This window comes from Hippocampus zosterae, chromosome 2 (genome assembly GCF_025434085.1).
Source record: "Hippocampus zosterae strain Florida chromosome 2, ASM2543408v3, whole genome shotgun sequence".
NCBI lineage: Eukaryota > Metazoa > Chordata > Actinopteri > Syngnathiformes > Syngnathidae > Hippocampus > Hippocampus zosterae.
The window spans coordinates 35,284,949-35,312,905 of record NC_067452.1 but is presented as its reverse complement, the minus strand read 5'-3'; the positions used below and the strand labels follow the sequence as shown (position 1 = coordinate 35,312,905).

General features: G+C 42.5%; 2 protein-coding genes across 6 annotated transcripts in view; one reads left to right on the top strand and one right to left on the bottom strand.

Moving 5' to 3' along the window:
* The window catches only part of LOC127591554 (LHFPL tetraspan subfamily member 4 protein-like), a 219,266-nt gene extending 215,040 nt beyond the window's left edge, over positions 1-4,226 (top strand). The window contains exon 5 of the transcript XR_007959906.1: positions 4,217-4,226. The gene's annotated coding sequence lies outside the window, so the exon portion shown is untranslated. The remainder of the gene's footprint in view (positions 1-4,216) is intronic.
* The window catches only part of LOC127590950 (tensin-2-like), a 55,744-nt gene that overhangs the window by 17,922 nt on the left and 9,865 nt on the right, over positions 1-27,957 (bottom strand). For 3 of the 5 annotated variants that reach the window (XM_052050624.1, XM_052050642.1, XM_052050651.1), the window contains exons 2-10: positions 20,076-20,181; positions 19,603-19,640; positions 4,996-5,034; positions 3,360-3,401; positions 2,217-2,266; positions 1,837-2,020; positions 1,405-1,455; positions 1,193-1,315; positions 308-372 (exon numbers count right to left, since the gene is read on the bottom strand). In XM_052050624.1, coding sequence (XP_051906584.1) covers positions 308-372; positions 1,193-1,315; positions 1,405-1,455; positions 1,837-2,020; positions 2,217-2,266; positions 3,360-3,401; positions 4,996-5,034; positions 19,603-19,640; positions 20,076-20,181 — 698 coding nt within the window. Of the gene's footprint in view, positions 1-307; positions 373-1,192; positions 1,316-1,404; positions 1,456-1,836; positions 2,021-2,216; positions 2,267-3,359; positions 3,402-4,995; positions 5,035-7,304; positions 7,325-19,602; positions 19,641-20,075; positions 20,182-27,957 lie in introns of those variants that run through there. The other 2 variants (XM_052050633.1, XM_052050661.1) reach the window with 2 other exon arrangements.

The following is a 27,957-nucleotide window of genomic DNA, read 5'->3' as shown; positions in this document are numbered from 1 at the left end:
CCCGCCACCCTTGTGAGGATAAAGAGGATCGGAAAATAGTTGGATGGATGGATTTATGTTGGACAAACATGATTTTAACCCTTTCATGCACCTTGTAACCTGATAACATGATAAGATGTCCACTGTAGTCACCGCTGTCACTGAAAGGGTTAATGGGTGCAGCCAATATCCATATTTTTTTTTAAATGAAAATCCAACAAACTTTTTTTTTTAGTTTATAAGGCTGAGACGCTCCCAACATTTTTTCTTCTTTAATTAGGCTTGATCAAATAAAGCAAAGCTGATGCTTGGCGTCTGAAACACTCACCCTGCTGAGATCTTGCTGTAGTGCATGTAGGCTGCAATGATCACTCCTGTCTTGCCTTTGTTACCCTGCAGGAAAAATATAAAACAAAACAAAAAAAAGTAAAAACATTTATTCACATCCAATCACCTATTTGTTCAGTTTGGGGTGAAATAGATTGGAGAACTTTGAACACGCAATCACACGCATTCCACAATGACCGCGCTGAAATGATCAAGCTCTCCCCATGACTTTTGCCTCCAAATATCCCGAAGCATTCCAAGAACATTCCAGCATCAAATTCCTAATGTGACCCCTCCAGATAGCACCAAAGGAGGCTGCACCGCTACACTCACAAATTAAAGCTTGTTAGGCACAGCGCGCTTCTCCGTGAAGCGCTGTGCATTCCCCGCCCCGAAGAAATCTTGTTTACGTCGGTCTTTCGGATGAATTACAGCCGGGGCAGACTTACATGTGGCTCTGGAACGTCAGCACACCACAGACATGGTCTGGATTCACGATTTAAATTGTCTTCGACCAAAAAATAATAATTTAAAAAAAAAACGTTCACATCCAGTCAAGCCGCTTAGTGCTTGGTTAACTTTGTTGTCTGCTGGTCTCTGAGCAGCAGTGGAAAAAATTACCATTCCTCCACTCAAATATGACAATCTTTACATGGTTTTAACATCAACGTGTTAGTTGGTGTCCAACTTCCTAGCTACAGCTTTTCATACATCAACCATAATTATGTGTAAGACAGGATATAGGATGATCCTCTTCATTATCGGAAGATACTTTGCGCTTTTTTTTTTTTAATTGAACTTTCAAAGCGTTTCAAAACTCTGGGAAAGACCTAAAACATCTGTCTGTGGGGGGGGAAAAAAAGCCAGTGAGCCCATGAACTCTGACCTTGCAGTGCAGGACCACCACGTGCTGGGGGTCAGAGGTCAGCCACGTCTCCATGACCTTGCATATGGCGCAGATTTTGTCCAGCGGCGGAGCATGGAGGTCGGGCCAGCCAAAGTCGTGAACCTGTTGTTGGCGGAGGAAAATGATCACGTGATAGGAAGTGAGCTCAAGAAAGGTGAAAATGAAATGACAAATGCAGAATGTATCGCGACCTTTGGATTCAATCGGCTCATATCATGGCGCCTTTCGGAGAGATTGAGGAGCTGAAACAGAAAAAAAATAAATACATTTCTTGATTGATTGTGTCATTTTAACCTTTTCGGGGACAGCGGTTACCACAGTGGACAGCTGGTCATGTCCTCAGGTTACAGGGTGCATGAAAGGATTCCTTTATCACTATCTAATACTGTAAGATGCTGTTTCAATCAATATTTTGCTTAAATCTAGCTACAATACGGTCAGCAAAAAAAAACAAAAAAAAAACAAAAACAGTAGCATTCCGGAAAGGAGAAACACTCTTGTATTGGAGCTCATTCAGCTTTGTGCAAGTACCTAAAGTCTTGCCCAGTCTGGATGTACTCTGCATTAAAAAATAATAATAAATACATAAGATAGTCATCATTTGCCTGCTGTATTTGCCTCACCAGAAACTTGTCTTGATGCTTGGACTTGAGCATGGCGGCCACCTCCTTCAGGTTGAGGCGGTACCGCTGCTCTTCCAGCTTGGGTGGGAAGAAGACAGAGATGATTCTCTCGGTGATGTAGGTGAGGTCAAAGTCATAGTGGCGCTCCATCACTCGCTCCATCACGCGATCCACACTGAAGCTCCTATGGAACGTGAGAGGGGGGTCTTAAATCGAACTTCAATAACGAAGGAGAGGTGATCTTTTAGGAGGAAAAAGAGGGCAGTCATTAAAGTGAAGTGCAAGACACAAGCAAAAGAAAGCCCAGACAGAGATTAGTCTCTTTGTCGGAAAGAACTCATGAGCTGCGTCGTAAATGAAAGAATGAGATGACCTTTTACCTCGGCAGCGTGTTTCTCTGCTTGGTGTAGGTCAACGACTTGGTGGAGCCCTGCAGTGAGAAGGCCATCAAAACACACAATAAGAATACAGTTTGTTTTTGTTTTTTTAAATCTCCTATGCAAGTCCTATTTTGTTCTTTGACATCTGTTGTGAAAATGTGATCCTGGCTTATGCTGTTAAAATTAGTTCTTAAATCAGGGGTGTCAAACCCATTTTCGTCACGGGCCACATTTTCGTTAGCATTTCCCTTGGAGGGCCATTTTGACTGAAATCATATAAAGAAGTCAAGAATAACAGTTAACTATTGTTTAAGTTACTGTAATGAGGGGTTTGGCAACAAGAAAATATTTCCAATGTCTCTCTTATTTATTACATATGGAAATTTGAAATTTTGGCACATATTTTAGCAAGCATCATGGAAGTTCCCATGTTTGATTTGCTTTCGTGGGCCACATAATATGACGTGGAGGGCCAGATCTGGCCCTCGGGCATTGACTTTGACATCTGTGTCTTAAATCTTCAATTTGCTCGGCATGAACACAATTAAAATAAATGGCACATATTTTAGCAAGCATCATGGAAGTTGCCATGTTTGATTTGCTTTCGTGGGCCACATAATATGACGTGGTGGGCCAGATCTGGCCCCCGGGCCTTGACTTTGACACCTGTGTCTTAAATGTTCAATTTGCTCGGCATGAACACAATTAAAATAAAAAGATACCACATCGATATTTTATTTTATTTCATTCACAGTGTATTTTTGACTGTTTTGTTGACTAAAAAAAAAGATCCTTTCCAAAGTGTGGTCCATGATGCAAGAGAGAATGTTACATTTACTACCTGTGTGTGTGTGTGTGTGTGTGTGTGTGTGTGTGTGTGTGTGTGTGTGTGTGTGTGTGTGTGTGTAGATGACATTTTGAGGACAGACACAACACTAAAGATAATGGGGGAAACAGAGGCAATTGCAAAGTAAATGTTTTGCCATTCAATGCAATGTATTTTACAGCGTTCCCTCATTTATCCCCTGACACAATGACGGGTCACCTGGGGGGGGGTTTCGATCGCACTTGAGCTATCCCTGCCACGTGGACCCTCTCTACAGAAGGTCGAAAAGAGCAGTGAGAGGACAAGAAGATGCTTACCAGGTGTTGGCCATTTCGAGGCGGAGCTGTCCCTCTACGCTGCTGGAAGCCAATGAGGAAAGATGACAAGCAAAATGGCAGGATATGGAAGGAAGGAGAGCAAGAAAACAAAACATGAAGAAAAAGAAAGGGTGAGAAAGAGGAAGGAGGGCAGAGAAGCGAGGGGGGGTGCAGAGGAAGGGAAGGACAGTTAATAAAACAAACAGATTCTCTAATGGATAAACATGACTACTTCCTACACCAACATCAACATTGGTCTTCAAGACAGGAATCCTGCAGTGCGTGAGAAATGAAGAGAGCTTTGCCGACCGAGGGATCGCCTTCCCAGAAGCAGATTGGGGAAGAAAACTATAAAGTGGTTTTGGGGAAAAAAAAATTATGGATTTCACAATATTTTGCGGATGTTTATTGGGGGGGAGGGGGGCTTGTGTTGTGGTTAATCTTTGCATGTGTGTGGTAGAGCTTCCCTGCTCTTTGCTGGTTGGTGGCTGATTGGAGAGAGTGACCCCAATTTGCAACTACCTTTAGGTGAGCCGCCTACAAAGACGAGTCGGCCTCACAGTACAGAGATTCAGGGTTCGATTCCGGCAAAAGGCCTTCCTGTGCGGAGTTTGCATGTTCTCCCCGTGCCTGTGTGGGTTATCTCCGGGTACTCTGGTTTCCTCCCACATTCCAAAAACATGCATGGCAGGTTAATGGAATGCTCTAAATGTTTTTCCTAAGTGTGAGCACGGATGGTTGTTCGTCTCTGTGTGCCCTGCGATAGGCTGGCATACAGTTCAGGGTGTACCCCTGCATACTGCTCAAAGACAGCTGGGATAGGCTCCAGCACCCCCGCGACCCTAGTGAGGATCAAGCAGATCGGAAAATGGATGGATGGATGTTCAAAAGGGGCGGCCCGGTAGTCCAGTGGTTAGCACGTCGGCTTCACAGTGCAGAGGTACTGGGTTCGATTCCAGCTCCGGCCTCCCTGTGTGGAGTTTGCATGTTCTCCCCGGGCCTGCGTGGGTTTTCTCCGGGTGCTCCGGTTTCCTCCCACATTTCCAAAAATATGCATGGCAGGCTGATTGAACACTCTAAATTGTCCCTAGGTGTGAGTGTGAGCGTGGATGGTTGTTCGTTTCTGTGTGCCCTGCGATTGGCTGGCAACCGATTCAGGGTGTCCCCCGCCTACTGCCCGGAGACGGCTGGGATGGGCTCCAGCACCCCCCCGCGACCCTTGTGAGGATCAAGCGGTACGGAAGATGAGATGTTCAAAAGGCCTTTGTTGTTTTCAGGAAAAGGTGTTGTGTTTTGTTGGAAGTCAGTACCCGAGGCTGGCCAAATTAGTTCCTTGTCATAACTGTCATGTGTTGAGTTCATTTGTGTCGGCTATCTATTTGTATGTTAGGGAACTTTGCCATTATTCATTTTGGTTCATTTATTTCTTGTATGTATTCGGGCTGCACTAAGGCAATGGGAATTCTGGAGTATTTACTCCAATCTCATCCCATTGTACTCATCCCGTGATAGTACTGTACTTCCTTGACCCTTCCTCAGTTTTCATCATGAGGAGTGGCCGTAACATAGCTGCAAGCTAAAAAGGAGTGTACAGAATGCTTTTGAGAGCAAATGCAAGCACATCATCGAGACTTACCAGGTCGTTGGCAGGAACTGGGATACATGCTGTGGTTACCTAAAACACACGAGGGAAGCCACATGTGAATCACAGACACATATTTGTTTTGCTTAAGAACATCTGGATTCTTCAATAGATTCAAAGTGTTCAACTCCGTACTGTAAACCATACGCAGTAGCTAAAACAGCATCAACTGATGGTCCTTTAAATGTTTATAACTGCCTCTATTTATATTTTACACCGTAAATACACCACAAACTATTATCCCAAATCACTCATTTGAAACTCTTCTTACACCTTCAACCCTCAAAATAAACATGTCAGCCATTTATTTCGAATCTGAAGGATGATTCAGCTATTTTAAAAGCTATTGCGAAAACATACGTTTGCAACAAAGGCTCTCCGTAACTTCTGCTAACAATCCAGGCTAAACTTTAGTCTGTCGGATGAGATGTATCACAGGTCCTTGACATCTATTAGTTCGTTAGAATTATTAGCCAGCTCTTTGGCGCCATCTTGTGGCATTTTAGCACAAAAAAATATGAATGAAGTTTTCTTTGTATTTTATTTATTTTATTTTTTATTTAAGTTTTTTTAGAGACAAGCCGTACTCTGCAACAACAGACAAATGTCTGGGTTTTCTTGACAACAAAATACAAAAATAGCTTTTTCATCCCGAATTCATGTAAAGCCTATCATGTAGCGAGAGGAACATCGATGCTGTATGGCATGTGACCAACTGGTCTGTTGTTCCATCTTCACGTCAACGAACTGTGACCAAAGGAAGCAGGAGCTTTGGATAGCTGTCTTAATGAAGAAGGTAGCAGCACAGTCATGCTTACGTAACGGATGCAACACAGAAGGGGGGAGGGGGGGGGTACACGAGGCAGCTCCTTCATCATGCGGTTGTTTTGGACTGTTTATTTGGACACAGGAAAAGGGCAAGGGCTTGTGTGTATCGAATTATGCACACAAAGGAAGTCTCACAGGCCCTGAATCTGGTGCGGGGGAAAGCGGGGGGTGGAGGGGCACATAAGCATGAAGCCATGGCACTTGTTGCTTGTACAGTAACAGCAGGAATCAACAGGAAGGCAAAGGGACAGATAACGAGCTAAATCCAGAACCAGATCCGGGTGTGACTGTCAAATAACTGTCCGTACATGACTCGGTCTGTGAATTGATGGCCTTCTATCTCCACAAAGAAATTCACCTCTGTTCTTGTTCCATGTTGTGGATCCTTGGCGCTTTTCTCTTTCCGTACCTGAATCCAAATTCTGACCATATAACTTTGGGCATTGGAGCCTGCATCTCTTTTTCGTCTCTCTCACTGGATCAGGTCTATTTATTTTATTTTACTTTATTTTATTTTATTTTTTATGAGCATGTGAACAGTCCAAAAAAATCTTGAAATCTATTTATGACTCTGCAGGAGCATATGAAAGCAATTTTCTGGGGTAAAATGTGGTATGCTCCAGCGTCTTGCATCTATAATCCAACAGAGCTCCCCCCTGCTGAACGCATTCACGGGCAATTGATTATTTTTCTTTTTTTGTAAAAAGCCAACATAGCTGCTAAACTTTTTGCTAGCATTTTGCCAAAAATGTTTTCTTCCGAGGCAGCATCATGGACAAGTGCTTTGCAGTGACTGCATATCAGGAACCGTTACTGACTGTAAATCTAAGTTCATCCAGTGAAGTTGGTAGGTTGTGAAAAAAAATGTATAACAGGCAACAACCTCTGGTGCGCCTTTGAGAGCAAGACCAAAATTGTTATACGCACTCCTGAAGAGCAAATATTTGTTGTTTTCGGTGTTTGTACAAAATTTGTCAATGCCGAATAAAGCTGCATTGTATTGTAGCTTCTATTCTATGCGCCTTATAATGTGGTGCGATCGATACACGAAAACAGTTTTAAAATAGGCCATTCATTGACGGTATGCCTTATACTCGCAGGGGCCTTACACTGCGGAAAATACGGTCAATAAAAACAACTCAGCAATTTGTTTCGGACAAACAACTCACTTGCTGTCAATGTGATACTGTACTAACATTATTATTGCCATATATTGTACTAATTTATGTTTGAAAGTTATTCCAACTTAAATTATTTTATTAGACCCAAAATCATAGGACACGTTTTGGTTTTTCTTCCCACAGTGTGTGGTCCTTCACATGCGGTTACAGTTTCTCGCATGGCACTTTTTGGGAAATTTAATGTAATTAGTCACCACCAGCCAATTGACATTCTATCCGCCACGTCCCCCCCTTGTCCCGCCTTGAAAAAATATATATATATAAAAATAAACTAAAACCCAAAAAAAATCATACATTCATGTTTGGCCATAGTCAATCCAGTCAATATAAATCGGTGGAATAGTTGAGAACCGCGGCAATCCAAGCTGCTCCTTCCAAGAGGAAAGCCTTTCTCCTCCCTCAGCCGAGCCTGGAAGGAAGCCACATGGATACAATTCAAGGTGTTTCAAATTTCTCGTTGTTATGACTACAGCTATCCAGTATGTACCCTGCAGCGTGAATCGGGCTATACTCGGGTCGGGATTTACCCGTGTCACCCTTGATTCACCTTTTGTTCTGCCTTTTATAAAGCGCCAGAAACTTCATGTTGTGGAAAGGCCAGGCGAAGGGTGGCTGCGAAACCACAACAACAAAAACAAAACCAAAAAAAAAAAACACCACACCAGATTTCCATCTCCTCAAGCCAATTCTTACGCAGAAACTTCCTGCCAATAGACCCCCACCCATCCCTCCTCTAAGTGTCTCTTCATTTGAGGTCGTAGTTTCTTCAAATTTCGAAGGTCTTATCATTCTACCCTTCCCCTTTACACGCCCCACCTTTTCCCGACATCTTCCCCTCCCTCCACTTTTCCTCCTTTCACAGCACCTCCCCAGCGCCCGCTCTCCGTCAAGTACTTCCGTCTGCTTTCTTCAAATCAATTCCAAACAAAACAAAACCATACCAAAAAAATAAAAAATAATAGTCTTCCTCTTCCTTGAACTTCCTCGAGCCTTCAAGGTTTTGATCAAACTTTACAAAGTACGGTGGTGTCTAGGCTTAAGAATTGAATTTATTCCATGAAGAAAAATAACTTGTAAAATATAATTAGGAAAATGTAACACATGACAATGTAAAGAAAAGAACTGATTTTATAAAGTGTTACTATGCTGATGGGAGGTTTGAAGGGGGTGTGGCCTAGTGAGTGATGTCAGGAGCTGCAGTCACCCAGTTAGCATTTGCTCCATGCTCCTTGATTGCTTTTCATTTGGTATTTTTCAGTTTGACTGTTAATCGGGTTCAATAAACAGCTGAAAGTGCTTCTGTGATTTTTTTTTCTTCCACTTCACTCCACCTGCAGAGTATTTGAAGCTCACTTGTGACTCCATTTTTGACTAGTAAATACAAAGTGGGGGGTGGGGGGGTACAATCAAAGGCTTGTAACTGAAAGAAAATGTAAGTTGAGAGGCACACGTCAGTCAGCTTCTCTCTCCGGTTCAAATGCTTTGAACATCTTTTGAGTTTGGGTTCTTAAAATGACTGAAAGGTCAATGGTTTGATCTATGTCCATCACTAACAACAATGTTGTGATGTACTAAACCGGTACAACATAAGCTCATTTTAATCACATCAGATGAATATTATTAAAGTCGCTTCAGAGCCATACACAACACTACAGTGCACAATAGGTTTAAAATTACCAATAATTCATTTTTTCTTCTGGGTACTCCAGTATATTCACTTTGCCCTCAACGCAGGTGGGCCTATCAAATGACACTTGGAATTCTGACCCCCATTAGCCTCTGTTAAGACTCCTGTCCTTTTCCTCGCCTTCCATTGTTTTTCTCTCCTTTGTCTTTGATGTGACAAATCCCTATGGAGCATAGCTAAGTGATTCTGCAGTGGTTTGTCGTCTCGATGTATGCTTCAAAAAGGATGTTCAGGTGGTGAGTGAGTGGCCCTGCTATGTTGTTGATGCGTCAAGCATATTTTACACATTGACATTTCCTTCAAGATGGGAAAAGAGCATTTTCATTTAAGAAATAGGGTCAAATCAATTTAATATGAGCATCATAGGTTTTGACACAAAGTCATCCGTTGGTTTGATTTGCAATGGTAGGTGTCAAACTCAAGGCCCAGGGGCCATTTCTGGCCTGACACATTATTTTACATGGCCAACGAATGCAAATTATACGGCTCGATTTCATGTTTCTTGCTAAAATATCAAATGTGGAGAAACTGCAAGCAGTTTCGTGACAATCCCCTTTTAAAGTAAATGTAATAATAATTGGACAAACTGTTTTCAACTGGGCTCAAATTTCAAAACTAGTTATTCATCAGTTTGTTGTGTATGTGTAATATGAGGAAATCAGACATTTATTTGTGTTCACAGCCATAAAGGCCTTCCCAAGGAAATCATTAGCGGGATTTGGCCCACAACCAGAATGACTTTGACGCCTCTGCTTCAAGGAGATAGTGTTGCATAAAATGTATTTTTTTTTATGTTCATATTCTTACAGTCAATACATTTCAAATGTGAATTATGATCTTAGTTAGACCTGAATAGGTTCTTTTCGTTTTCAAATGAACCAAGCTAGCCAAGCTTTTCTTGCTACTTCTGCCAGTTACGATAAGCTAATCACATCAAACTCGCAGTTATGATAAGCTAATCCCATCAAACTCGTATTTGGCAGTACAACAGAGTCATGTCGCATTTATCTGTTCCTTCATATTAAAAAAAAAAAGAGTCAATGATGTAAGTGATGTTAACGACATTTTCGGATTTCACGTGCTTGCTTTCATCTTGTCTTTCAACTTATCAGAGAGAGCAATTTCTTTTGGGTAAATAGAAACGGATGTCTGAGCAAAAAAAAATAAAAATGAAAATCCTGCTGAGCTTGATGCTGGTAAAATATAAGTTACTACTTTTTGACTTTTTTCCTGGTCCTTGCCACCATCCCCATAAGAACACAGGATTTGCTTTGATGGCTGGCCTTTGGCCTAATTGCCTCGCCATTCCTCCAACTCCTTTGGGAAGGCCAATCACAGCATACTGATGAAAGCTGCGCCAAATCAGCAACGAGAGTCGGAGCCGGCTGTGACCCTTTGCGGGCTTTCATCCTGGCAAACATCAGACGGGGAGCTGTGATGTGCACAAACCACAGTGTGGTTTGACTTGCAATAAGATCCAGGAATTGTGGCTATGATTGAGAGACCAACTCTGGAGGAACAGATGTGACACGAGCGATAAAAAGGCGACAGACGTGGCAGATGTCATGTACTGCAAATACCAGACTTAGGCAACAACAATGTCAACTCTTAATTTGGCTCATGAGAACTTGCCGAGAATGATGCCCCGTCGTATTTTTGAAATACAAGCTAATTATAGCATTCAGGAATGGATTAGGCTCAGCCTGAGAGGCGACACTGATTTATCAATAAAAATGTAACACTTCATGCACTCAAGCACCGATTCAATTCGATTTTCAATTTTCAGTTCCTGACTTTTTCGATTTTGTAAAATGTTATCAATCAATCAATCAATCATATTTTCCAAATATAATTCATTTAATATTCTCATAAAATCATCCTTTTTCATCATCAACAATGTGTGAAATCCCAACATGAGGACATTTTTTAAATGTATTTATTTTTTGTTTTCTGAAGTAGGCAAAACAAACAGTGCCTTAGTGAAAAATATTAACTTCTCTTTTTTGCCAACACTAACCGTGATATCGCCAAGCCCTCAAAGCGTACCTCATAAGTCGAATAAGCACGCCACGGTGGCGTGCCTGAGAAAAGAGCACCATGAGCAACACCGGCGGACTTCAAGGCCATGGCTAAGCAAAATCAACACCTATGGGTGAAAAACTTATACCTGGGACTTACAGCAGTGTTTCACAACTTTTATTGAGGCGAGACGCCCATCTTACAATGAGATAAGTATGACGGCACATCCATCCATCCATTTTCTGATCCACTTATCAACACGAGGGTCGCGGGTGTGCCGGAGCACATCCCAGCCATCTTCGGGCATTAGGCAGGGTACACCCTGAACGGTTTGCCAGCCAATCGCAGGGCACACAGAGACGAACAACCATCCGCACTCACACTAACACATAGGGACAAATTTTGAGTGTTTAATCAGCCTGCCATGCATGTTTTTGGAACGTGAGAGGAAACCAGAACACCCGGAGAAAACCCACACAGGCACGGGGAGAACATTCAAATTGCACATAGGAATCAAACCCTGTACTTCTGCACTGTGAGGCCGACGTGCTCACCAGTTGACCACCGTGCCGCCCATGACGGCACATTACCAAACGAAAATGCATAAAGTGAATAATAACCTTGCCTCAATTCACTCATTCAAATTGATCGTTTCAACGTAAAATCCGGACCTATTTCCTTGAACACCAAGCTGAGGTACGCGCAGAGGGGCCATGACTTATTTTGTTGTATGAATCGCAACAGGTGGATACATGGCTTGATTGCAACTTCTTCCATTTAATGGACCAATATTTAATTGTTCTGCCTGTCACTATGCGTGGCTGGCATAGATAGTTGGATAAAGATGCATGTGTAATTGCTAAAGTATCATTTTCAGAAAAATGAAGTGAAATTGGATCATTTCCCTCTGTGCCTCTGATGGTCTTTCACGGCACACTGGGTGCCAAAGAACCCTGGTTGGGAGGAGCCCATATTAGTGACTTCTGACATGTGAGGCCAGCTAACAGAGTCCTTCACACTGTTCTGCACGTCTCTGTCTGGGTTTAGCACTTGTTCCCATCCTTTCCTTTAGATCTGAAAGGAAAAGAAATCAACCTCTGTGTGCTTCATTCTGACTCGGAGCAGCTGAGAGGATGGCCGAGCATATGTTAGGTCACGCGGGTCCCTGAGGTGGAGCTTTAACCTCCACGTGGAATGCATTTCCATGTTATGGAGGTGGGTCAGTGCATACATCAAGAGAAATGCCCACAGCGAACATGCAGTCCAATAAAAAACAAGAATGCACACATGTTCATGCTTGCACATGCGCGTTCATTGCTGCCTGTGCGTGCGCAAGCCCACGCACTTAAAGCGCACGCTGACGAAAACATCAGCTTTCCCTTAAACAAGGACTCAAAGCTGGAAAGCTAGTACGTAAATAAGCATGGGCAAATAAAACAAAACAGGATGACAAGAGTCAGGATTATACGTGTAAACAAACTGTTCACTCCTTTCCTCCCTCTCTAAACCTTTGTGATTCGGCCGCCGTCCATGTCATTTCTGTTACCGATCCTGATCTTCATAAGAACATTCAGATACCCACATTTCCCCCCAAAAATAAATAAAATAAAAATCCTCCCTCCCCATTTTCCACATCTGCAGCCCCCATCAGCCTGAACCCAGTTTAAAGTAAGCACAATAAAGCTGTCACATTTATCGCATAGCACAATCTTAACTTTATTTACTTCTGTGATATTTTTTTAGGTATCGTTTCATTTTGTTTAGCTTCTTTGTATCAAAGAAGAAGAAGAAACGTGGCTCAGCTGCACTCTCTGACGGTGTGAAAATGAGTGCGAAAGGATGTTCATCTGATTGCCCGGCGACAATTCAAGTTCACAGTAACCCCAAACGAGACTGATGGTAATAGAAAATGGATGATTTTTTTTTTCTCCTTTGGGTGGGTGTCATTGTTGATTCGCGTACACAACCGGCTGTATCGAAGTACTGTCTCTTGTTTTTTTTGCTTGTGTTGCATTTTATTGAAAGCACTTCTTTGATTACAATAAAACCTTTCACCTGGTAACTATCAAAAAGGCGTTTATGGGCAAACTGCCCCTAAATTCTTGTGAAAACAGGTTCACACAAACACACGCACACACACACTTATACTTGTTTTCATGAGTTTTCGGGACGTATGTCAGACACACTGACAAATGGATACCGGTACACGTGAAAACAGGCACACACACACACACGCACGCACGCGCACGCACACGCACACACACACGCACACGCACACACACACAGGTAGTAAATGTAACATGTTCTCTCTTGCATCATGGACCACACTTTGGAAAGGATCTTTTTTTTCTTAGTCAACAAAAGAGTCAAAAATACATTGTGAATGAAATAAAATAAAATATTGATGTGGTATCTTTTTATTTTAATTGTGTTCATGCCGAGCAAATTGAACATTTAAGACACAGGTGTCAAAGTCAAGGCCCGGGGGCCAGATCTGGCCCACCACTCCATTTTATGTGGCCCGCGAAAGCAAATCAAACATGGCAACTTCCATGATGCTTGCTAAAATATGTACCAACATTTCAAATTTCCATGTGTAATAAATAAGAGAGACATTGGAAATATTTTCTTGTTGCCAAACCCCTCATTACAGTAACTTAAACAATAGTTAACTGTTATTCTTGACTTCTTTATATGATTTCAGTCAGGACCAAGTCAGACCTTGGCAAAGTCAGTAGTCATGCAGTGTCTCTCATGTCAAAATCAGCCCCCCATCACACACACACACACACATACACACATACACAAACCATGTCTTCCTATCTCTGCAATTACCAGAAGTGCCTGCGATAGCACAGTTGTCTGTGCCAGTTGATCATCAGCAGAGACAGACATTAGGTCCCTGCCACATGACATTTGGTTTGTGTTATCCTAAATGACTCACTCACATGACTTAATGGTGGTGGTGGGGGAGGTGGGGGGTACGGGGCCAGCTGCAGGGGGGCCTGCACTCAAGGCCACATAAAGTAAACTAGAGATTCATCAGGAGCGATACCACAAACTGGACTCCCAACTTTGCTTGCTGAAAAGTGAAACAGGAGAAGGAGATTGGAAAGATTCACAGAGGGATTTGTTAACCATTAAATGGCCGATAAAACCACGACGTCTGTAAAATGTCCCTCATGTTCAAACGGTAAGAAGGGGCAAGGAGTCACCGATTACATCACAGCAGAGGTATTATTTGACCAGCAAAGGAAGTCTGGTGGGACATGGAGGCGGGGGGGCATTAGCTCAGCTGTATGACGGGAAAACTCAAGACTGTACCTGAAACATGTTTTCTATTCTATCATCCCGTGGCATCATCATCGCTTCCTCAGCTGGGGGCTACGTTTCCTGCACTCTCTTCCAGCTCGAGTGTCTTTGACTTTTGGGTTAGGTAAGACAACAAGCACCCTAATCATCGGGTACTACATCAGAAGCATGACGTTGGCACACAAAGGAAGCCCATATTACACAAGATGAAGTAGCTGGCACATGTTTTCCTCTCCTTCCAAAGTTTATTTTGGTATTATATACAAATGTAATGACTCAATGGATGTGTAGGCGTGAATCTGTCTCACAGATGCTCAGTTTTGTTGATTTTGGAAGTCTGTTGAATGGGAGGTTTTTTCTGAGTGTGTCTCTGAAACAAGCGAGTAATGTACGTGACCTTTCATTTCCATTGTTTTACGGAGGCGGGTATTCAACTCTGCTCGGCAACAAGCAGTCGCAAGTGCGCACTTGACAGTAAAATTTAGATGGTTGCCACCTCCTTTTTTTTTCCATTTTTGAACGTCTGAGCACAACACTTGTCAAATGTAGCTCATGTCCAGTAGTTTACAAGACCGACAAGATAAATGCACCCGGAGGACACAAAAACAAGGCAGCGGGAATTCTAATTACATGTGCACACTTCACATTCTGTGCCGGTGCGAGAAATCTTCCGGGCAGCTCTTTGAACTTGACATGTACTTTTAAAAAAATATATAAAGACATAAACAAGGAGTTTATTGTTAGAATGTTGAAATTAAAACATAGGAAGCACACACAAAAAAAAAGAAAACGCTAAAGGGGACCATTTACAGCACGGATGTCTAAATCGAGGTCCGGGGGCCAGATTCGGCTCACCATGTCATTTTATGCGGCCCGCGAAAGCAAATCATGTGTGTGAACTTCCAGGATCCTTGCTAAAATTGTACCAAAATGTCAAATTGCCATGTATAATAAATAACATTAAGATTTTGCAATCATTTTTCTACCCTGTTTACACGCACTTGAAAAATAATTGAACAAACAACAAATCAATCGTTGACTGAACAAATAATCCATCAATTCCAAGTCATAATGCGATGTGATGAATTAACATTTGTTTAATGTTAATTCATCACATCATATCATAATGGCCCTTCGAGCAAAGACGTTAACCCCAAAGTGGCCCGTGACAAAAATTTGTTTCACACTCCTGATTTAGAAGAATGAGCACAATGCATGTAGTGAGTCAACCCATAATACGCTCGACAAATTCCATTTATAACGTTTAACATGATATCATCAAAAAGCGCTATTGTGCGGTACTGAATTGCATGACATTATTGAGGATTTTTTTTTTTCTCTGTACTTCATAAATTATACGGTCAGTCCCTCGAGCATGTGACTTTCGATGTGACTGACTTCTGCAGTCTGAACTTGTGATGTCGGATGGCAACCAATGGCCTCTTTCATAGAGACATCCCGTTAGTTTTACAGTTTTTATTGTATTTTTTTTTTTGCATTATCCCATGAGAGCCATAACTGAAGGCAGCAGTTTGCTACCAGTACTTTTCACGCTGATGTGTGTACGTTCTTAAAAGAATCAGATGATTACTAACAGTGACAATGTTAGTTTCCAAATCTTGTGTAATGCATAAAATACTTTTTGTAAAATACTAATTGCTTCTTTCTCTTTACAGGCAGTGCAAAAGAGCTTTTGATGAAGTTTTCTGTTAGGCCAGCGGAAATTCCCACTCTTTGCCAATTATACAGACGGGCCAGTCAACTTGTCAAAGGTTGCATTTCATAAAACTTAATCCTTCCTTCTCCCACTGTTCCCACTTTTCCCTCCTCCCCGTTTCTCGCATTGTCTTGTTCCAAATTTCTCTCCACATCTTTGCCTCTGGGCCTCATGCAGCAGGCCCAATGGACGCCAATTTTCCACTGTTGATCACGATAAGAAAAGGTCTGTTCTCGGAAGAAAGAAGCATGCCCAAAATAAAATGGCTTTTTTTGGAAGCTGTGCGTTTGAAGAGGATAGAGATGAGCCAGCTGCACGCCGCCGACACGGTGGGCAAAGATTTGACGAAAGGATAACAAAAGACGAATGAAATACTTTTGCAGAAGAAAGTTTGTTTTTTTTTTCGTGAGAATGGACACACACGATACTCCACCGTTCAGTTAAAAAAGAAAATTTAAAAAAAAGATGAGTCACCAAGGTGACAACTAGAAGCAGGATGTAAAGGTGGCGGACATCCCGTACACCAGTACACTGCATGTGGCGAGGTGGCGCCAAATGGGAATGAAGCGCAAGAAAGGAAACACCTTGAACTTATCACACTTGTAACAGCTGTTTACCGACATCCAAAACCCAGCTGAAAAAAAGGCCTTGGACCACCAAACTCCACCTACGCTAAAACAAATCTGAATACATTACCTCCCATCCTCCTTCGAGGTTAAACATGGTGCCCAGAGGCCCCTTCACACCTGCCACATCCGACCAGTCCTTTCCTGGGCATCCAGAGGCGATTGATATCGTCCAGCAAAATGCATGTGGAGAACGACTACAGGGCAGCTTATTCCAGAAATTGCTGCTGGACTGAATCTCAACTACGTTTGTCCTGGATGCCATGTTATAGATGCATGCAGAAGTGTGAACTCCAGGTTCAGAAAGTAAAAACCCTGCCACAGTTTGGCTTTCGCCACAGGCGCTTCTTCTCAACCGGCTCGTTTGGAGCTCATTTGCCTGCCAGTTGAGGCGAAGCACCTGTGGCCAAAGCCAAACTGTGGCCGAGTTTTTACTTTCTGGATGTGGATTTCACACCACTGCATGCATGTTATGAAGATTTTGCTGAATGGGTTTCTGACTATCCACTTGGGTTGTAAACATCTCTCACGTTGATACTGTACAAGACGGACATAATTACATTTATCGATAGCACACAGACCTGAAACGTCACAAAGAATTTTCAGAAACTCAAATGTCATCATGATTTAAAAAAAGAATAATAATAATAATGGTGTCTGCATAGTTTCACCTACAAATAGAACAGAAGTGACAGCATGTTTTTAAGTGAAGCTAGCCTGCTAGCCTCTCCTCTTTAATGAATCAATATCTGTATCCAGAAAAAAAAGCAACATTTTAATTTAATTCCGAATAATAATAATAATAACAATAATAATAATACATTTTATTTATAAGCGCCTTTCAAGACACCCAAGGACACTTTACAATCACAAAAAACACAAAACAATACGGGTTGCCAGCATTCACTCAACCCGGAAGTCAGAAAGAAACCACAAGGAAGGGAGAGGGGGAGAAAATTTTAAAAAAACACGCTCGAACTATCCTCATTTTGAGGATAATTTGAGTTACGCAAAAAATTCCTGCACAAGCATATGACAGTTATAACAATAATAATAATACTGTAATAGCAATAACAACGCAACGATTATCTGCACCAAGTGCACAACTGTCATTGTATTGTAAGTATGGCATCACTGCTCACTTTATCTCCGCTTGATCACTCTGCACATCACACGGCTGCCATTGGGTGGTACGACTGCACAATGGTACCCTTAACATGAAGCAAAGTCTTTCTTCACTTATATGTCATGTCTTTAGTTTCTCGTGGCTGCTTGTTTTTGCAATACAAGTGTAGCCTATGCTATATATGGAGACAAATTCCTTGGCCAATAAAAATGATTCTGTAGATCTAGGACGCCATCTTGTGTGGTTCTAAGACAAACAAGATTATTATCACAAGTCGTGAAAAAAAAACCGCAATGCCCACATTTGAGCTGAAGAAAGACGAAAACACGATCACTTTTTAACACCTGATATGAATAACGCGAAGCAATTTTCTGTCCATTCCGGAGAATACAGTGAAAAGAGGATTTGATAGACCTCGACCTACCCACTCTTACCCACTCCAAGCATGGCTGCCACACCCCCCACCCTCAGCCCCCCATCCCTAACTCAACTATGTCTATTCATTAGAGCATCCCTCCATCAATGAGCCTTTCACAGAGGCAGCAGGGCGGCTATGGAACGAGCTTGCAGCTCTTTCCAAGGAATGTGACAGGGCGGCCACTGCATTAGCGCACGTCTCCAGACTTCTGCACCCACTGTGCTCTATTCGAACACTTAACTGCAAATAATGCATCTACTATGTTTATTGATGTGACACATTCACTATTAAAAGTATACTTCGAGTCCAACTCAAGCCCTGCGGGTCATATGAAGTACTTGACATCATTAAATTTAGCTTGTGGAAAGTGCTACAAAAATTTTCCTTGAATTCTGTTCAAAACTAGCTATTAATTATAAAACATGAAAATAATCGAATGCAGGTCATATGATGGGGCAATTTTCAAGATTCCTTGTCATACAGGTGAAGGATAAGAAGCTTAGTCACACTCTAAACACAGGTTTGGGGTGTAAACAAACACAGGGCTGATCAACTTCTGGCAAGTGGACGTCATGGCAATGAATTTGGTTTTGGTATGACTACTGGCAGAATTTTAATCAGCCTCTATGCTTCAGGTGAAGCTAAAGCCGTATCAAATGCCACTGGTGTTTCTATAGCGTTACCATTCACTTTTAGTTCAAATTGTTACTGTGTGTGAATCGTTGATCTCCCAAAACTATTTTAACGGTGCGGTTGCACTTTCCTTAAGAGATTTTAAGCTGTTGGTCGTTCTTGTTGAACATCATTTATATGTTCTTGTTTTCACAGTTTTTTGTGTTTTTTTTGCTGACAATAGCCAATATTAATCCCCCCCCACACACACTTTTTTTAATACAGTAGTACTCTACTTACAAATGTCTCTTTAGTTTTTTTAGTTACAAAATGTCTCAAGAGGAAAATATTGCCTCGTTCCGAAAGATATTTCAAGACACGAAAGGTAAAAATACAGTATGGGTCGCAACTTGAGGCTCGGAGTTTCCTGAACGTAACGTACTTATAGCTGCTCTGCTATTGGCTATTACCGAACACGATTCTGGCATCCCATTGGCTTAGAGAGACTTGTACTGTATGTGTCTATGTAGCAATAATGTTCCAATCGTCGTGAATCACCCAGAAAAAGTGTTCACCAGTCGGACAATCGCTCACTATGCTGATGTTTGCCTTGGGCATTTTTGAAGGATTGTGAGAAGCCGACAAAAGCGAACCTCCTTGGATCAGAGCTTTACAAAACGCCAGACAAAAACCACTTTTGAGAGAGAACATGGACTAAAGAGGGCAAAAAAACAATGAGGACGCAGTTAAAAGTTAAATGACCATCATTTTTATTCTTTACGCTATTCTTTAGTTTTCTTTACACGATGCACAACTTTGAAGCATGTATTTGTTACATATTTTGATGCATTTTTATGCTTTAGGAAAAAATTATGTCTGAATTTTGGGGGGGGTTGGAACGAATTAGGGCATTTACATGAAAAACCTCTCTCTACTTAAATTTTCTCATATAGAAATTTCTTCCAGAACCAATTAATTTCGTCAGTCAAGGTGCCACTGTATTATAATGTGTGTGTGTTACTGTATAACACACACCCACAAGTTCTCACATGAACTTTGCCAATTTGATTCTTACCTTGCTCTCGCACTTCCTGTGAGTGGCTGTCTTACAGACTGAGAAGGAAAGGGGGACACACACAAAGGGGAAAAAAAAAACATAAGACCACAGTCATACTGTTTCTCCACTCAAAAAAAGAAAACAGAAGTTAAGCACTATGACATAATCAAAATGGACATCATAGCGTCCGATAGCCAAAAGATGTTGAGTCATGCCGCAAAGCTTATGAATGTCGCCCTGAGAATTGGAATTCCTTCTGAATCCAGATGAAAACAAGCACAAGTTGTTCTCTCTCCGGAATGACGTAAGTGTTTAATAAGCGTCTTCTTATGCACTGTGACTTTGGCTCATGGTGACCTTTTACAATGAGTCCACGTGGTCTCATGATGTGCTGAAGTTAGGACAAAACACTGCCCCCCCCCCCACCCCCACAACCCTCTCATTCCTTCAAATTCATTCCGGCACATCAGTTTCCTAAAGGCCGACATTACCTCTGCAGAAGGAGCCGAGGTTGTCCACATTCTGGTGACACACAGTGCACTGACGCCTCTTCTTGAAAGTCTTCTCCTTGAAGGCGTGAGGCTCCCCCTTCGCTGACTAGTCGGACACAAACAAACGGATGATCAGAAAAGCCGTTTTTTTTAAACACCGCTAACGCATCCAGCCGTTGGAGGGAGTGCATCAAAGAACCTGGAGGTCATACCGAACAACACGGTTGCCTCGCAGCCCGTGACCAGATTCAATCCAATTCACAGTGCTAACAACTATCTTAGTTGGTCACATGACCACTTGATTCATTCGCACTTTTTTTTTTCCTTTATGCGGCCGCAACTTGTAATATAAATGCACACGCATGCAGTGCGTGGACAAACGGGGACTCGTGGACCAATGTGCATGCGTGGAACGCATACCGACATGCTGAAATGTTTTATGGATGGAAGAGCGTCCAACGCGCTTGGCGCGTATGCGGACATTACGGAAGACTGAAAAATGAAACGTTTTTTAATCACAATGTCGAAAACAGTGGCTGTGTTGGTGAGAGCATTGAAAAATATGCACTCGCACCAAGAGGGCTGGATGAAATTCCCACACGTGGCATTTGTGAGCATTTTGCTCACAGCGTCGAGCCCTGAATTCAGTTGTTAATTTCAAAGAGGTTTAATAAAAGATGCGGCGTTAAAAATGACGAGAATAAATACAATATACAAAGTTATAAAGTGCTTAGATGTAGAGTGAGCGAAGGAGGACGAGGAACGACAGAAGTTAAGGAACGTCGTCTCTCTGTATAAGAAACACCTTTTAAAACCTTGTTTCACTCATCTACACAAGAGAAGTTTTGTTTCCTCTGAGGTAAGTCCTTGGTAACAAAAGACACTAAGTTGTTTGCGCACTTTTTCCATGATCCCGATGCTCCACTCGACTTTCGAGGCTGGTCATTGTTTGGACAGCTGCCTGCTTGTTGGCATTGCCCACTGCCAGCTGCGTTCAGAGGCTCTTCGTAGAAGTACACGAAGAGTGAGCGCTAGGCACACTGGTTGGGTCTGATTGGTTATGTAACATGTTGGGGAGGGAAAAGTGATACCGCTTTTTAAATATATGCCTGTCATAATTTGGAAAGGATTTCTAATGGGATATTCACATCATTCAAATCAATAGCGCATGATGATTAGCGTACACTGCAGTAGAATCGAAACACGATCTGTTCCCACATGTCACCATGACATCACAGGTGCTTTTAGGGTGGCAAAAGTTTTAGCTTTCTCCACTTGCACCACAAGTAAATAAATCCTGACCTGTCATTTGACCGAGGCAGAGCAACAGGGCAAATGGCTTGAATTTTTTACCGCCTTAGTTTGAACATGGGAAATGTCAATCCAATAAAAGTTGCTACGTGAGTTAAAACGGCCTCCAGCTAGCCAATCGGTGGGAAACTAGCTACAAGCTAATGCAGAATTATGGAGTCTGACTGATTCTTAATAGTTATGTCACTACTGTGGTTTCACTGACACCAACAATGTGTGATTCTTAAATTATAGTTAGCCTCATATATGCTGTTAAAATAGAGTTGAGATTTGGGTTTGGAGAAGCCTACAAAATAAAGATGTTCAAGTAACAATAGAGAGCTAGGATGACACGCAGTAGATCACAAACTTCTGTCAAGTCCAAATGACTTACAAACGTTTTCAAATTAAGAAAAAACAGCTAGCTAGCTAGCTAGCTAGCGTGCAGATGCTGGCCGTGTTGTAGTATTTGTGAGTAATAGTATTAGTATTTTGAAAGACAAGTGATATTAGCACCAAGGCTATTGCTAACATAACATTATAGGAAAGAAGAAATTTAATATTTTACTTTATTTCACCATTTTAGTGGGATGTGGTGGTGGATGTCAAATGAACATAACAAAATGGTCTCTTGATAATGTAACTGCTCGTTATGCTAGATTAAAATATGAAGCAAGCTGCCCCTGATATAGACCATTAAGAATGTTGATGTTGGGTTATTCTTCTTACTAAAGACGACGCCATCACTACTTTGAAGGTGATCTATAAATGATCCAAACATTTAAGCATTTCAACAACTTTGCAAAAGGATTACAGCGGAGGAAAGGGAAAAACAGCTGGGACAGCGCGAAAACAATCTGGGCGCCATTGGAGATAATACTCAAGACTGTTTCTCGTTAGATTTTTTTCCTGCTGATGGATAGAACACATCCAAAATGAGACAAATGAAATGATTGACCCACAATGTGAATGCACCACCACAATAAAGCAGATGATGTCTGTCTGCCATTTGGGACTCTTTGTAGTCATGGACACGAACATCCTTTTCAGCAAGCTACAAAGCATCCCACAGCTGAGACTCGTCTGCATTTGCACTCAGTGCCACTTGATGTAAACTTTTCAGATTTGTTTCATACGCGGTTAAATCTTTCAAGGTTTCCCACAACTTAAACAGCTTAACCAAACTGCATGTTTATTTGCTTGGAACAATTTTGTCTTATATCTACTAATTAATTGATTCATTTATGACAGGAACATTATTGTTTTCCACCACTATCAAAAATATTTACATTTGAAGTCCGAGCATGATTGCAACATTAACAACTCAGTGTTTACAGTTTCAGATGTTTTAAGCACTGGTCAGAATGTGAAAAAAAAACATCTAACTGACAACGAGAGATATACGGTATGTGCATTCGGATTGCAGTGACCCATCCGATCCAGAAGATTGCGCTGCAGCCTCTACCAAAGAATTCAAAGATAGTGCTATTTTTTTTTTATAATTTTTAGAATGAAGCTCTATCTAATTTTCTTTGGCATTGCCATCCTAAAAAAGAAGCATTTTTGTGCCAAGCAGCCTTTTTGTAAAAGGTTAGTGGAAATTATTCCTATTGCCGCCTCTGCATCAATCACCCCATATGACAGGATACAACACGACCCCTCAACAACATACGCTACGCACACACACACACACACACACACACACACACACACACACACAAGAGGCTCTTTTTCAGTTCCCCAAGCAGCGAGACGAAGCAGAGATTTTAAAGTCAAAGAGATGCTGTCTATCCCGAAATTCCACCCGATGCAGCACTCGGCAAAGGAGGGGCTGCGCATATGTACAAGCGAGGTACACAGAAGGCAAGGTGCACACATGCACAAGACTAAACAAACAAATCGACACTGAGAGGGCCATTGGTGTGCTCCATCACTGGAAGCTTCCTCACTTCTTCCCTTGGTTTTTTTTTTTACTTTCTAAAAATAACCTCATAGTAGTACAAGGGTAGCCGTTGTGTGGGAGGGCTGACAGATTAGGGCTGACCTAATCTGAGGTCATGGTATCCCCATGACCTCAGATTAGGTCACAGATGGTCAGTGACAACGACGCAGGACACACGCGTGTTTCTTTTCAATGGTTTGCCATTCAAGATGAGGTGTGTACTTTTTGTCACTTACAGTGGAGCGTGATCAGCAAATCATCATGACTCAGAGAAAATTTGAATCACAAATGGCTTATCTGTGATAAATTATTGATCCATCCATCCACCCATCCATTTTCTGATCCACTTTATCGCAAGTGTTGCGAGGGTTGCTGGAGCCTATCCGAGGCGGGGGACACCCTGGATCAGTTGCCAGCCAATCGCAGGGCACACAGAGACGAACAACCACCCACGCTCACATTCACACCTAGGGACAATTTAGAGCGTCCAATCAGCCTGCCATGCATATTTTTGGAATGTGGGAGGAAACTGGAGTACCCAGATAAAACCCACGCAGGCACGGGGGAGAACATGCAAACTCCGAACAGATAGGCCGGAGCCGGAATCGAACCCTGCATCTCTGCACTGTTAAGCTAACGTGCTAACCAGTCGAGCACCGTGCCGGCTGATAACTTATTATGAATAATTATTGTAATTGAATTGTTGACCAATGTTATTCCCAAATAACACAATTCAAAGATCATTTTTGGTCATACAACTGTCACCTTTACCTTCACTTTTAACTGTAACCATCTTGAGACCGTAGGTTGTAAAATCAGAAGAGTTTCTGTGTTAACGCAAAGTCCCGGAGTGCTGGACAGAAATGTGATGATTTGATCTTCCCAGCACTACTCCATATATTTTATATCACATCCATCCATGTCCCCGTTAACCCTTCCATGCAACCTGTAACCTGATAACATGGTAAGCTGCCCACTGGAGTAACCACTGTCCCTGAGAGAGTTACATTTTGCAATGAGCAGGAAGCTATCCCACCCAATTTCGGAAGAAAATCGGACTACGCCCTGGACTGGCCACTCGTCAATGACAGGATGCACTTTGCATCAAACAGCCTCCAGAATCAACAGCGTTCTCCTTAAAGAATTGTGTTGAAGAGTGGTCCGCAATTTTGACATTGGTGGAAGACTGACAAGATACCTTGAGAGAAACAGAATAATAAGATTCAGAAATTATCTGTTCGTCATTTTCGCTACTGTTTTGCTGTAGTGAAATTGCCAAAGAAGTGGAATTCGACAGCAGATCAGAAAGTTAGAGCGCGTGCTGCAATTTCAAGGAACGTAGCCTACCTAAAACGACTGTTTTCCTTTTGAAAAAAAAAATGTGACTGTACTCATTCATTGGTTTGTTTGTGATATCATGCTTATGTAAGTCCCACCCACTATTGAAATGCCGTGACATGGGTCGCTATCAGGATGCCAGCATCCACTCCAGTTATTACACGTGTGTTAATTTCTGTGTGTGTGTGTGTGTGTGTGTGTCCACTGGGTGGGACAGGCAGGGAAGGGAACAGAGAGTGCCTGTTCCTGAGGTGAGGTCAGTGCACCACCACAGTGTGCACTTCCGCTCCTCGGGACTCCTGCTAGCACATAAACAAGTACACACACACACACACACACACGCACACGCACACGCATAAAATCCAGCACTGACAGCCCAGCTGCCTTCATTCACGTTTACCAACAAAATACAACATCTGCTTTGCTTTAAAAATGCAAAGCATGTGAACTGAAGTGGGCCCAGAGAGAGCGTGCCATCATCCAGGCATCAGTCAGCTTGCAGGAACACAGCTGTTGCTACTTGAAGATGAAGTTGGACATCATCTGCATCCCAAGCTATCATAAAGGGAACACATCATGGGAAAGTGACTTTTCAACTGCGTGTTGCAAGTAAATCTTTTATCTGCCTGTTTCCAAAAGTGTGTGTTGAAGCAAGCCGTTCAAAATGTTGCCGAATTGTTAAGTGAAAATGAAGATGGGAAAAGAGCAGCCACTTTGAAGTAAACTAAACAGAAGTGCTGTCATGTCAAAGCCAAAAGTTAAGCAGAGGTCTCTGACAGGAGACACATACATTAACGTTCGGTGAAGTTGGCTACAGGGGGGCGGCGGTATTTGAGTTGGTCCGCTGAATGCGCCACCTGCATGGATCAGCGCGCTAATTGGCAAATGTCGTTCAGTGACTTGGGAATAGTACATGCTGCCTCCACAAGTGAAAATTTCTGGCTTTCGCTGTTCAAATCCAAATCGCCTTTCTTTTCAAACTGCAGGCTGTTTGAAAACAAATAGCCTCTCTTGCTAAGCCCCCCCCCCCCTGTCACCACAGTAACAAAAGCCCATTGGCCCAATAACAGGGCGTGTGAACGATGACTCAGTTGCATGAGATGAAGATGCATTTTAGCTATTCCAATGGTGAAATCCCTCCTCCCAACCCCAACCCAAACCCCAAAATAGAATAAGACATAATAGGACTGCTTTAATACTGTTGGATAAGTTTGGCTGAAAGTGAATACCTGGAAAGAACAGCCCCCTGGCAGTGAAGATTCATCCCGCACCAGAGTTACAGCGAATCAAAACTATCCCAGACACACATCATTAATCTTTCATTTATTTCTAACTTTTAACCAGACATTCTTGATTTTTTTAAAAAAACCTCTTTCCAGTGTCACACATCAAATATGGTTTTAGAACTTACTAATGACGACAAGCGCTATTGACGGAAGAAAGCCTGGTGGCGCTGCAGACAATGTTATCTGCTCGCTGGTTGTTCTTTATGTCGCAAAGCAGGATGGCGTCATGATGCAGAGCCAACACAAACAACAATTATTAATCATGTTGAAATGCTGCGGACATGATGTCAAGTGGAGTCCCATGCTTTACGATGCTCAAGATGCCAAATTTATGATGGGTAAAATGTTACAAATACCCCCTTGTGCAGGTAATTTGTAACATTTTAAACAGAAAACAATGACGAAGGCATGATTCAATTCAATTCAATTGTGTTTATAGAGCACTTTGCAGATGCAGAAGAAGATCTCAAATTTACTGAACATACTTTCATTATAGCTGCAGCTATGGAATATTTTTATAATCGATTATTCCACCGACAATCCCATCGATTAATCGAGTAGTCAGGTTTTAAAAAATGATTTTGCATCAGTAAACAAAATAACGGCGGCCCGGTAGTCCAGTGGTTAGCACGTCGGCTTCACAGTGCAGAGGTACCAGGTTTGATTCCAGCTCTGGCCTCCCTGTGTGGAGTTTGCATGTTCTCCCCGGGCCTGCGTGGGTTTTCTCCGGGTGCTCCGGTTTCCTCCCACATTCCAAAAACATGCGTGGCAGGCTGATTGAACACTCTAAATTGTCCCTAGTTGTGAGTGTGAGTGCGAATGGTTGTTCGTTTCTGTGTGCCCTGCGATTGGCTGGCAACCGATTCAGGGTGTCCCCCGCGTACTGCCCGGAGACGGCTGGGATGGGCTCCAGCACCCCCCGCGACCCTAGTGAGGATCAAGCGGTACGGAAGATGAATGAATGAATGAATAAACAAAATAACGCGTAGGCATTAGTTTTGTCCACTTGGGGTCGCCAGTCTGACTGTAAACTGTAGTATCTGTGACTTTGAGTGTATTTGGCTTTAAAAGGCGGGGCATGGCCTGGTGAATGACATGGGCTCCAGCGAATGAAAGAGGAGAGTTGTATAAATGATTAAGGTGAGATGTTGTACGGGGTACGGGGTTCAAATGCTCGTGTGGGGTTCCTCCAGATATTCTAGACAAAATATACTTAATATTATATCGTCAAAGACTCCAAATAGTCCAGAAGCGAATGCCCTGCGATCAGCGGGTATACCCTGCCTCTCGTCCAAAGCCAGCTGGGCCTGACGCACGACCCTAATGAGCATAACCGATACAGGAAATGGGTGGATAGACATTTTTAAATTAACAGGGACCAGTCACAACCGCCCCTGTAACCAGTTAAAAAATTGCTCCAGGTCTGTCTGTTACTTCAATAGGATTGACAGTGCTATCCACTGAACATCGAGCGGACAGCGACACAATTTACAACTGTGGCATGGGCTCAGGAAATTACTTTGAAAAAAAAAGTTAAAAGGGATTATGAGACATGAGACATTCATTTCTAATTCCTAATTAAAATATGAAATTGTATTAAAAACATCTGGATACAGGAACAGAAAGTCAGGCAGAAATGGAAATTACTCCCCAAAACATCAACGGGTTGTGACCCATTCGATTCGGGCATATAATATTCCGAATTTAAGATATTCTATTCAAATATTAGATACAAATTATATTTGGGAAGGCGGCCCGGTAGTCCAGTGGTTAGCACGTCGGCTTCACAGTGCAGAGGTACCGGGTTCGATTCCAGCTCCGGCCTCCCTGTGTGGAGTTTGCATGTTCTCCCCGGGCCTGCGTGGGTTTTCTCCGGGTGCTCCGGTTTCCTCCCACATTCCAAAAATATGCATGGCAGGCTGATTGGACGCTCTAAATTGTGGTTGTTCGTCTCTGTGTGCCCTGCGATTGGCTGGCAACTGATCCAGGGTGTCCCCCGCCTACTGCCCGAAGACGGCTGGGATAG